This window comes from Podarcis raffonei, chromosome 5, assembly GCF_027172205.1.
Source record: "Podarcis raffonei isolate rPodRaf1 chromosome 5, rPodRaf1.pri, whole genome shotgun sequence".
NCBI classification, from domain to species: domain Eukaryota; kingdom Metazoa; phylum Chordata; class Lepidosauria; order Squamata; family Lacertidae; genus Podarcis; species Podarcis raffonei.
The window spans coordinates 72,048,285-72,060,974 of NC_070606.1; the positions used below are offsets into that span (position 1 = coordinate 72,048,285).

At 38.6% G+C, this 12,690-nt stretch overlaps 1 protein-coding gene across 4 annotated transcripts in view; it reads right to left on the reverse strand.

Annotated features, from left to right (window-relative positions):
* The window catches only part of CUL3 (cullin 3), a 50,292-nt gene that overhangs the window by 15,568 nt on the left and 22,034 nt on the right, over positions 1-12,690 (reverse strand). For all 4 annotated transcript variants that reach the window (XM_053390042.1, XM_053390045.1, XM_053390043.1 and 1 more), the window contains exons 2-5: positions 11,500-11,697; positions 4,497-4,610; positions 2,827-2,987; positions 1,027-1,141 (exon numbers count right to left, since the gene is read on the reverse strand). In XM_053390042.1, the coding sequence (XP_053246017.1) occupies positions 1,027-1,141; positions 2,827-2,987; positions 4,497-4,610; positions 11,500-11,697 (588 nt within the window). The remainder of the gene's footprint in view (positions 1-1,026; positions 1,142-2,826; positions 2,988-4,496; positions 4,611-11,499; positions 11,698-12,690) is intronic.

Genomic DNA, 12,690 nt, shown 5'->3' on the forward strand with positions numbered 1-12,690 from the left:
AAAGAATTGCTAGAGATGCACTCCCCCACTATAAACATTTTTAATTGAAATAAGGCTTCATACCTATTACCTTGATGTAATCCATACATCAACCCTGTATTATTATCCATATATTATAGTATGCACAATGAGGAATAAAGGATGGGGCTTGGCCTCATGTCCACGACACAGGCAGGATTTGAAGTAGGAATTTCCCAATTTATAACTCTGCTATGCTACATCACCTCTGAACATGCCCCCTAATTAGTGATACTTGCTAATTTAGAACCCAGTAATACAGCCTTGTGGATATTGGTTAGGATTCACTCCCACCACCATCTGCGCACCAGTCTCTATGTGGACTGTGGATGAAGCAATATTTATCTTTCTTTGGAATTGGAGCATCCTGCACTTTATGGGATTCCACTCCAAAGGACCCCCCCTCCCTTGAATCTGAGTGCATGCATGGAAGGGGGCTCCCACTGAAAAGCAGCAGAGATGAAAAGATGCCAGGTGCGAGAAGAATACCATCTGTATCAGGAGTGCTCTGATGGTGTTTCCTGCTTGGCAGGGGGTTGGACTCGATGGCCCTTGTGGTCTCTTCCAACTCTATGATTCTATGATTCTGTATGATATATAGAGAGTGTGAGACATCGCCTTCTTCTTTCCCACTGCAGCCCAAATTATGCTCTGGAGGGCCACCACCCTACCTGCTGGAGCAGATTTTGAGGGCACAAAAAGCGTTTCAGGGAGGAGGAGAGGAAGACAAAGTTGCACTGCATAAGTGGAAGTCCATTCTGCTTATGCATAACCAGCATTGGATATAACCAAGCGTTTTCCTATTTTCCAAATAACATTTTATTTTTGCTGGATGTTTGGGACAGTGAATCTTTAAGCAGCATAGCAGTCAATATCTACAACTGAAAACCTTATATGGGGGGGGGGGTGATTAGAAAGATTACTTGCAAGTAATTCCAAACAAATTCATTAAACAGATTAACACCAATAAACAGTTAACGTCACATACACTTGAAACATATTTTGTACCTGAAAGAATTCTGCTGACATCTCTAAAAATGGGGCTTCAAAATCTTCTTCATAGACAGATCTTCCTTCAAGGCCTAGAATCATTAACATCTGACAAGCATTTCTGATTGCTCCTCTGTCAAAATATTAAATCAGATGTAGAGATTAGATATATTTTAGCAGAAGTAGCATTTTCAAAGTCATTCAACAAAACATCCTCATACAATTTCCACCCTCAGCGTCAAGGATGTAAGAATTAGAAGAGAACAAAGAAGAGACTTCTCCACTCTTACCCCTGAGATTACAGTAGTTAACCCCATGCAGAGATAACAAAAATGTGTATTGCTGCTGAACTTCAAGAGGCAGTTTAAGGAATCCCTCCTTTGGTGGGCTCTTTGGAGACTATAGTGACACCGGGTTCACTCAGAACTGATAGGCTGCTCAGCTTGATTTCCTAGCTATAATGATTTCTGGTTGTCTCCATTTAGATCTGGTATAATTAGTTATTAAAGAGACTGAACCGTGAACCATGAAGTCATAAAGTCTATCATTCCAGCTGCCATGAATTCACTAGGTGGCATTAGATACCTTCCCTTATCCTCACCACCATCTGCAATATGCAGGCAATGGCCTGTTTTACAGACTTTAAGAGCATCACTGAGAGTGTATGCAAATGTTATATATTATTCTGAGTAAGGAGATTGTTTAGAACCAATTATTTTAGATAAGATTATAAAAGTTCCTTTACTGGCTCTTCTGAAAATTTTTAGGTACTTCATCTTTAACTCACTGATCTTATTCAGTGTTCAAGTGCACAAAAACACATACACCAATCCCCTAATTTCACAACTTTCTCCATCTCTAGAAACTCCTCAGCTGAAAATAATAATAATTTAATAGTCACAGCAACCAGTCCGTATGCAATTTTGTACAGGAAAATAACTAAATTATGAAATTGGAATAGGAACTTCACACTAGCTTATCTGTGTAAATTTGTAGATATCAGTATCTTGATAAGCATTAAGGGGAATATCCAGTGAACTCATTCCATTAGCACAAGGATTTATGCCTGAACAACAAAATTCTTCCCCCATCTCCAGTATATGCCAATCCCATATCTACTCCAGAGTGTTGTGGGAACCCCTGGAATAGATTTGGGAGTACACAGAAGGGAAGTTCCACTGTGCAAGCAGATATCCATGTGCCAACAGAATGGGTGACACAGCACTACTTTGAATACAGCCTTTAGGGTTGCGTAGCAATGAGGAGTTGGCCAAGTTGAAATACTATGTACACATTTTAAATTACTAACAAAGTGTTAATAGCTACTAGAGCTCCAACACTGTAACACTCTGTAACTGTGTCAGAAGAACAATTTGTTTACAAGCAAAGATGTGTTGAGAATGAAGCTCCCTAAACACTCCAAAGGAGGAGAATGTTGCACATAAAATGCCAATGGGCAACCTGCAGCCAAAATAGAATCGAGTTTCAAATTGTTTTTAAGATGGTAAGGAATTTGGGGGAGGCAAATAGCTACTGTAGTGGCAGAGAAGGTAAGAAATGGATACTGAATATATTGATGGCATGTATTTTTTTAAAAAATGTTTCAGTTATCATCTTGATTCTGATAATATAGTGTACTGCAGTATTAGCCACCCAGGGAATTTTTATTGGTGGCCTTGTAAAATATATCCCACTATTAATAATTAAAAATGAAATTAAAAAATGCAAACAAAAGTGCAATAGCAGCAAGATTAACTCATGCACACAAAACAAAGATCTTGCAAGAATGATAACAAAGCTATTTTTTTGCAGTTGTACCTGTCCACAACTTCTCCTTTCCGTTCCCTTGCAATCATGTCCAACAATGTCTGTCGTAGATGATCCCTAATACACCCGTAACGTACAACTTGATCTCGAAAAATAATTAATCCCAAGTTGTAGACATTTTCCACATTATTTTGTTGTACATATACACGGTCCTAAAATTGAAATATAAATAATAAGGCTTGTATACAATACCACTCGTATGCAGTTTATCCAGAGACTGCTTACAGCTACATGAGCATACCTCAGTCACCCCCTCCCCAAAACAACCTCCAATGCACTTTGTCTTGAAAACTGATACCAAAATAACTATAAATGGTTATTGTTTATATTGCAGAAAACAACTGTCTTACAATTATCAGGGCAAAATAAATAAATTGGACACACTATCATTTAAGTTCTCTCAAATCATGTGTGTGTTTATCACCATGTAACACACACATACCCTTAATCGATGCAATCAAAACTTTTGCCATTTGAAAGATGATATTTTTTTTATAAAATTTTTATTGATTTTCCAACATATATTATAACACATTACAAGTGACAATACAAAAACAAACAAACATATAAACATGTATAATTTCATAACCTTTTTTTCCTTATACCCAATTTTGACGACTTCCCCATGCCTCCCTTTTCTGCATCCCCGTTTTAAACTTTTTCAGCAACCCCTAATCTCAATTACTTATAATTCACTTTCTGCCATTTGAAAGATGATAAAGCTGACCAATACAGTAGAGCTCAGACTACATACAAAGAAAAAAGAAATCTATCCCGTGAGTTATGAAAGATGTACACATGCATAATAGAGAACACTGACTGCAAGGAAGAGGAGAGAATCATAAAATGGTATTAGGGTACCTAATCCTAAACAGGAATGGTCCTGGTCAAAACTTGGAAGAGAGACTATTTGGGAACCCTCAGAGCTCTTCAGATGAAAGCAGACATAAAAATGTAATACAATGTAATACAAACACTCTCGGTAGAAGAGTGTTTTCATATGGCACTGGAAATATCAGATCTAAGAACCCAATCCTAAATTGTGCTTTGCAAGATTCCTTGTAAAGGTAAAGAGTAGCTGCTCTTTCCATTTAAAAATTAAAATTTCCAGTGACAATATGGTCCACATACAGAGTAAGACATGATATGTAAAGGGTAAAACATCTAAAACTGTGTTCAGTTCAAAACAGTATTTGAATAAAGTGGAAATCTGAAAGAGCGCACTAGATAAATGACAACAACAACAACAAAAATCGATCCTGATCTTTTGACATTTCATTAGCAGTCTTTAGCCTAGTTCAGGAGAGATGATAGCAACAGATTTCACATGGAGGCATGGGTGTAGCTACTCCACCGCATATCTAGAACAATGCATTATGCAGGTGCCCCACATGGAGGCCGATATATGAGCCTTTCTCTTTCATTATGTAAGCACATCTTGTTAACCTCTATTCCAATCTCAGCTTCCCAAAAGAACCTTTCACAATGAAACTACTGAGGAGGAAAAGTGGACTCCAGTGTGTGTATGCTCCACATTCATATCAGTTAAATATTTCAACTTATCATGTCTAGTTCTTCCATGTGTATGAAGATCTACAAGTTTGTTCTTACGACTAAATACTTCTAGCTCCAGAGAGAGAGAAAAATAAGACATTACCTACCATATACATTAGAATGTCTCTAATCATCACCATTGCTGTTTGATGATCATTCCATGCTTGGTTTAATGTTTGGAGGAAGTTGTTATTTAATGAATTTAGCACATCTTCTCGCACCTGCAACCAAACAGAATGTTTCAAAATAACCAAGGCAACTTATTTAATACAAGTTATTGAAAGCTACTATGCTATGCTACTGTCACAAGAAAGAGCAAAAAGACGTGCCAAATAACCACACTACCAGTTCAAATCGCACCACAATTAGGAAGCTCTTTGCATTTAAAAAACAGGCAAGTATTGTCTGCAGATAGTCTGACTCATGAGTATATAAATGAAATATATAGATGAAACTTTTTAATTTATCATGTTTTGTTAGCAGTGTACACAGCTTTACCATATAGGATAAATGATACATTTAGCCCTGAAGCTCCTAAAAGCATAACCAAATTAATTTTGTGATCCTCACAGCAAGTCATATTACTCACAAACATTTACACTTCTTTCTTACTGGAAGGACAGGAAACAGCTCTAGTCAGTCATGTGCATTGCTGTGCTACTGGGACTTGTCTTGTAATGTGTGCAAAATGCAAAAGGAAGAGTAATCATGCTTACTTATCAAGAGCTGACTGACCATGCCATTGGCTCTTTGCTACAATGGCATACGGAAAATGGATTTGAGTAGCAACCTTCTTGGTTGGTTCTTGGAGCCTGCTTGTTTATTTTTTGATGTCTGCCTCTTCTGGATTTCTCCCTCCTCTTTCTGTGGCAATTGCTGACCTTGAGTTCTGGATGCATTTGATGAAGCCTGCCTCTGTTCATTTTTAACTCAGCAGGTGAGTAGTAGAGCAAATGCTTTGCATGCAAAGGATCCCAGGTTCAATCACTGCCATTTCCAGGTAGGGCTGGGAAAGATGCAGGTCTGGAATACTAGAGAACTATGGCCAGTCACAGTAAACAATACTGAGCTAGATGGTCTGAGAAGGTATGAGGCAGCTTCCTACATTCCCACATACTGGCACCCAACCTCTGTCTGGAATTGTAAGTATTCAATGTTGTTTAAAATTTAACTCTTAATTTTACCATAAAACTGTAATGGGAGGAAATAATGTAGTGTCTTCCTCTGTAATGCCTCACAATTTCTGATGGCTCTGATCTACCACTACCACTCTTTTTCCTAATCACTAAAATACAGTTGTTGTTTTTGGGCCATATTTCTATGACTAAGCATTCACTGAGCCCTAACTCAAATTAAACACTTTCTGTGAACCAGTTAAAATGTTTGGGGGTTTTATTGGAGGGGGGATTTCTTTGAATGAGTAAGAGGATGGGGTGTCCTTATAAAAGCATTATATCTAGGGGTGAAGGAGAGACAGCAAGGCAATATACTATTAAAGTCACTTTCATTCATCTTAATGTTGCACAATGTCCCAGAAACGAAAGACAAGTATGGAAGCCTTACAAATAAAATGATAACGATGATAGAAATGTAGTAGGCTGCTGGAGGTGGGACCAAGCTCTCTATCCCTCCTCAGCCAGCCACCAACACACATAGCAAAAACACTTTGCAGGCTAGTAACTTTTGTGCCTTGATTTACAAGGTTAAAGAATGGTCCTTTTTGGATAGAAAGATCCCATCTGAGGCTAACAGGTATTCATCTCAAAATATTTGAAAGTTGTTTGCTGTTCTTTAAATCCCCTTTGCAGCTTACTTTTTGTGATACAAGCATGTAACTGTTTTGATTCCTACAGTAGTCCATGGAAAGTCCTGCAGTTTCAAGGATAAATTTGGGGAGGAGACTGTCATTTAGCAGCAGCTGCAAGTAACAGTCAGAGGCTGTATATTCTTATCCTTAAAAAAGTAGACTTTGCTAGTTCACAACTAAAATTCTTAGTCTCTACATTTCAACCAGCTGTTGAGTTCAATGTTTATACAATATAGAGGCATATTGGGAATGGGGGATAAAATTGGCTCCTGTAGCCTTTTAACTTCAAAATTCTCAGGTGGTAGCAGGCACACCAAAATAAACATCTAGATTTCAGGACTATTTACATATGTTTTAAGAATAGCAGCATTTGACATTGCTTTTCCATAAAAAGGTTTATTATTTAGTGAAGTCACATAGCAATATCCCAGAGGAAGTCTTGGCTCTGTTTCCTGCTATACAAACAGCCATAGTCTCTGTGATGAACACCGGGTCCTTGAGAAGGAGGTGTTAAAGTTTTTCTTGTAACATTCACTTGAACAAACAGTTCTGGATATCTTGTAGTACTACTCAGAAGGACCAGCTAAGAGGTCTTTCTGCTCCCAAGTCACAAAAGCACTCTTTGGGAGAAAGAAGATGAAGTCTGTCAGTCAGTCATAGGGCATCTTCCCTATGTTTCATTCGCTTTTCATCTATAAAGTCTAGGTTCTCCTGCATAGCACATAGAGACTTGATGTAGCTGTTACTGACAGTGCATTTGATCTGTATCACTCCCTGTACATCTATTTCAACCAGTGTTTGAAATTAACCTGTTACCTGGCACATTTTGCACCTGATTGTCGGCCACTTGTCGGCAACCAAGTGAAGATCCCTGGGTGCCAGGATGGCACCTGACATCACTATCTTGAGGTGCATGTCTGGGGATCATTGGATCTTGATCGTTTTCACACACTAATACCACATCCTGTAGAATTCTATCAGTTATATTTTATCTGCACAATCACAATGGATTTCAGGAACCAAAATGCTTTTTCTGTGAAGCCTAAGCAGGAGCAGTGAGCAATGTTATAGCTAGCTGTTGTAGCTTGTCTTCACTTACCCCACCCTACTGCCCTGCTCACAGTTGTGAAGAATATTTTTATGTTATGCATGGTCTGTGTCACCATTAAGATAAAGCAGTAGGAATAGGCCAATATATATGTGGACGATCCCTGGATAAAGTGGCTTTTCTTCCTTAAATTCTCAAAGTTTTTAATCTAGCTCAAGATTATCATCTGAACTACCCAGATGTTTAACTGATAATCAATCACAGTCAGTAAATCATTTGGAGGAAAAGCCTTTAGAGTTGTCTTGCCCAAAAATGGCAACTCAACATTTTGTTTTGCCAACTGTAACCTTTGGCCTCTAGCTTATATAGCTGAGTTTCTAGCACTGATTGCAACCTGTTTCTTTGAGGAAGAATAGGTATGGAGTATGTGGTGGTTATCTGCTCACTAAAGTTACTTCACATTTATCACCTATGCAGCTCCTCTTTCCAAGGCAAAGAAGCTTCATGAAAGTCAAGTGCTTAAGACAACTATAGATTATACAGCAAATTATACAAAATAGAAAAATGACTCCTATTTTTAGCATATACTAGATGCTAGTCATGTTAGAAGATCTTCTATCTACATATAATTGGGCTGCTGAAGAATCACAATATGTGTTTTAGTATTTCATACTTCATGCAAAAATTGGACGCTTTCATTTGCTCATTTAAGTTTTACGTTCACTGCTTACAGATAATGACAACCAACAAGTACAATCATGAATAGATTTTTAACAATAATTGCTCACTGTCTTACTAGGTTATATAATTTTTGTTTAAAGTACCAGTGTCTGAGTGAAGATTCAGCAAACAAATTAGAACAAATTGAAAGGAATACTTCCTATATGTGCCACAGTAAAAAATAAAAAGAAATCCCACTCCAAACAGTAACAACTTTGTATTCCAAACATGAATGCATGCATTTAAAATTGTATACAGTGATTAGCAAGTAGCAGTTTACTAATCTTCCCAGACTATTATCCTGAACTGACCCTTAACTGAACTCTTGCTTTATGGGATATTGTTAGCACATTTGGAACATTTTAAAAGTATTGTTCCTAAAGGTTTTATAACAATGTAGTTATGATTTTCCATGGGTGATATGTATACCAATTACTTACAAGTATACATGAGTGGAGCTAAAGGGATATGCTGTGCTCAGCACACCTGTCCCACTATAAGCAGCAAATATTAAATGCATAAGGCTTCATCAAGGTGGTTTGTGTTGTAGTGCCCAAGACAGCATTACGAAAACACACAAGGCCTCCCCAAATCCCAAAGCTGCAGCAGTGTTTTTTTCTAATAGAGGACCCTGAAGTTTATTTTTTTCCAACAACCTTCCCCCTCCTAAATTAATGAAACAATACAAAAAATAAGAACTAGAAAACACTATATTTAAAAAAAAAAAACCTCTTCAATCCTCTGTCAGTTTAGCCCTGATCTCTGAAACTAGGCCTAAACAATAAAGGTTTTGAAATGCTTCTAAAAGATGGCCAAGTGTGCTTCTGAATTGTCTGGTGTTCCTGCTTCTATCTTTTTTTCTGACAATGGCAGCAACCTAAACACATATAAAACATTCATATCTGAGGTTGAGTGCATTTTATATACAGGTGCAAAATCTGTCCTTGTATTATCAAATATATTTTGTCATTTTCGGGAAAGACTAAATCATGGGTAGGCAAACTAAGGCCCAGGGGCCGGATCCGGCCCAATCGCCTTCTAAATACGCCCCGCGGATCATCCAGGAATCAGTGTGTTTTTACATGAGTAGAATGTGTGCTTTTATTTAAAATGCATCTCTGGGGCACAGGAATTCATTCATTATTTTTTTCCAAAATATAGTCCGGCCTCACATAAGGTCTGAGGGACAGTGGAACGGCCCCCTGCTGAAAAAGTTTGCTGACCCCTGAACTAAATGAAACAGATTCAAACAAGACGAGACTGATGACAAAAGACTATCACAAGTGTGCCTGTCACTTCCAAATGGCTGCAATGATAACATAGGAAGTAGCTGTGTCAGCAATCCATTCCTCGTGATTGCTTCCTATCGCTACTGTCACAGTAGAATGCGATCCAGACATGGAGCTGAGCCAACCATACCTCTGCAGCAATAGGCCTTGAAACTCCCATTACCCAAAATGATACATTCACACTAGTTGCAGCAGTCCCAAAGCTGAGTCAATATCAATAGGTGGCACAGTCACCACCACGGGCAAAGACAGCTCTAATTCACTAGGCTATTGACCACCAAAATCAACTTTAGTAGATGACACTTTCCAGACCCAATAGCAGACAACCACTTTTTTTCACCACAGCTACTTCTGTGACACAGTCTTTATGTCAGGGGCACCAACATGGACACTAGTATGACAGCCGGTACCTCACATGGCGCCCATAGTAGCTCATAAATATCCCCTAAAAAATCCATAATGCATGAAACAGGTTGCACTGGCTCAGCCCCTCCAACATTCAACATGTCCCCTTTAACATGTTCACATTTAATTACATGCCACAATTATACACCGACTTTGCCACCTGTTCAGAACAGTGTAAAAAGTTTTCTATCTGTGAACAAGCATGGCAGTTGCTATGGTAGGTGCCTTGAACCTCACAGATTTTTTTTGTGGTGGAGGGGGGTGAGTGTGCCTACAGCATTTTGAGGTTCTGTCTCTATTTTGCTCTTTTAGAAGTAGAAGTCATTTTTTTATTCCAAATGTGCCCCGGGTCCCCAAGGGTAAGAGTTCTCTGCTTTATTCCATCACCAACCATAAAGCGTGAACCAACATCTGTGTAAGATGAAAGCTTTCACTAAATTAAAGGTAAAGGTACCCCTGCCCGTACGGGCCAGTCTTGCCAGACTCTAGGGTTGTGCGCTCATCTCACTCTATAGGCCGGGAGCCAGCGCTGTCCGCAGACACTTCCGGATCACGTGGCCAGCGTGACAAGCTGCATCTGGCGAGCCAGCGCAGAACACGGAACGCCGTTTACCTTCCCGCTGGTAAGCGGTCCCTATTTATCTACTTGCACCCAGAGGTACTTTCGAACTGCTAGGTTGGCAGGCGCTGGGGCCGAACGACGGGAGCGCACCCCGCCGCGGGGATTCGAACCGCCGACCATGCGATCGGCAAGTCCTAGGCACTGAGGTTTCACTAAATTAGGGTTTCTCAAGCTTGGGTCCCCAGCTGTTTGTTGGACTACAACTACAATCATCTCTGACCACTGGTCCTGCTAGCCAGGAATGATGAAGTATGTGGTCTTGAGCAAGTTAATCATCCAGTTCAAATATAAACCCTAAACAAGGTTTCAGAGTCCGAGCTGTTGCACTAATTGTGTTTTGAATGAATCACTGTTTCTTGTATTCAGACATTACAAAAAAAAAAATGTGTTGAAAGTTGTGGCAACTTTTACACTATTTGCATATGCATGAGAAGTGAAAGGGGAGTGCCTAGCCACCGGCTCACACTGCTCACCTTCATGACAACAAGCCATGGCAATAGTTCCATTCAAACAATATGCCAAATCAGATTTGGTGTTGCAAGTCTTGGGCTCAAGCATTTCATCCTCCCTTGTTCCATGTGAGGAACAAAATTAGCAGCTTTCATTTCTAGTTTGCAGTAAACAATCATTCACCATTTTATACAAATTTGGCAAACCATAGTTTGTCCCCAAACCAGGATCAAATCCTGACTTGGGATCCTGGTTTGTGGGAAAACTACATTTTTGGGGGTTTGAATGAAACGTGATTTCATTCAGATGAAACACCAAACTGATTTGACATTATAAACACAAGTGGCCTCTGTTCTGATTCCCATGCTTCTTCCTACATGCGCAAGAAAAGAAATTAGAAGTTTGTTTTCTGGCGAATAATAATTTTTAGTCTCAGTCTCACCTGTAAAATTAATATGGCTTACTTTAAGAATAACATAGCTGTGAATGTAAACACGAGAAAGACTGTAAAAACTTTCTACATATTAAAAGTGATTTATAAATGGTTTTTACTAGTAACAGTTTCACTGTGTCTGAAGAGAACGTCCCAGTGCAAGAAGCTAAATTTTTGTCTAGCATTTGCTAACATTCGGAAAACAATCATAATGTAACCAGAACATTGTGTATGATTCTCTAAGGACAGCCATATGCCTTAAGTAGAAATAAGTTTCTTCTAGAACCTTAGCCATTTGCTTCCAATTTGCATATGGTGTTGATTGCACGCAGATACCTTGTTTATGAGATGCTCAGTAACCACTTCTCGTAGTCCAGTGTATAGTTTCTCGCCATGTTTATGTAATACCATAGTATATGCATTCCTATAGAGTTCCTCAAAGCTGAGACCACTGTTGTTCTTACGCTGAATCTCTTGAATTGCGTTTTTCAGAAGATCCCAAATGCTGTTCACATATTTTTCATCCATAGTCATCTGCAAAGGCAAAGAAAAATACTAATTCAGAAACTACTCTGATTAGGAAGTTTCAAAATTATTTCCCTTTCAAAACTGTTGCACATTCATAACCCCAAATATATGTGATTATCAGAAGCTCTGTTCCAAGCTGACAGGTGAGTCAAGCCCGATACCAGATACATGACTAATTTTCCAGCAGTTTGTATTAATAGATCTTCACACTGCACAAAACTCTGTAGGATATCAGACATTCTTCTTTGCAACACACACCACTGATTCACACGTGTTTTATTATCACTTGATGACTGATGTTGTCTTGCAAACATAAGTAAGCTATCACAGACACAGAACTTTTATCTTACTTCAAATACAACCTTTTCCAGAGGAATCAGTTCACACATTCAGCTACAAACTATCAATCACTGAGTAATTATGATGCAAAAGTAACCATCTCAGTTTCACTAGACAATAGGATCTCGAGGGAAATATATTTAAGTATCACTGCAATTTCCCCTCCCCCACACTATCATGCATATTACCAGTGAGCCTTGCACTGCTGGTGCGATCAGGTGTTCAGCTTACTATTAGTGCATTACTAGTCCAATGTGTAACAAAAGCTACTGATCTGAGTCACTGCTGAATCATTTGTTTTTTGCTTACTGAAATATGCCTATGGCAATATAAATGTCTCAAATACACTTAAAGAGAAGCTAAATGTTTTTATACTTTCACATTATCAACTACTCTATTTATCTGGGAAACAACCTTGGCTGAAAAGTAGGGTAACAAAGTAAGAAAAGCAAGACATATTAGATAATTTACACATGCGAGATTAATAGTAAATCTTGTTATACCTTGCAAATAAAGGTATAACCCTGGACAAATCATTAATGTAATGCTTTACAAATGCTTTAGTAAGTGAAATTAACAGGAGGGCTTTTTATTTATGTATGAAACCCAATTGTTTAATGATAAACCATAGATTAAGGCAAAAATCCTCAGCCACCTCAG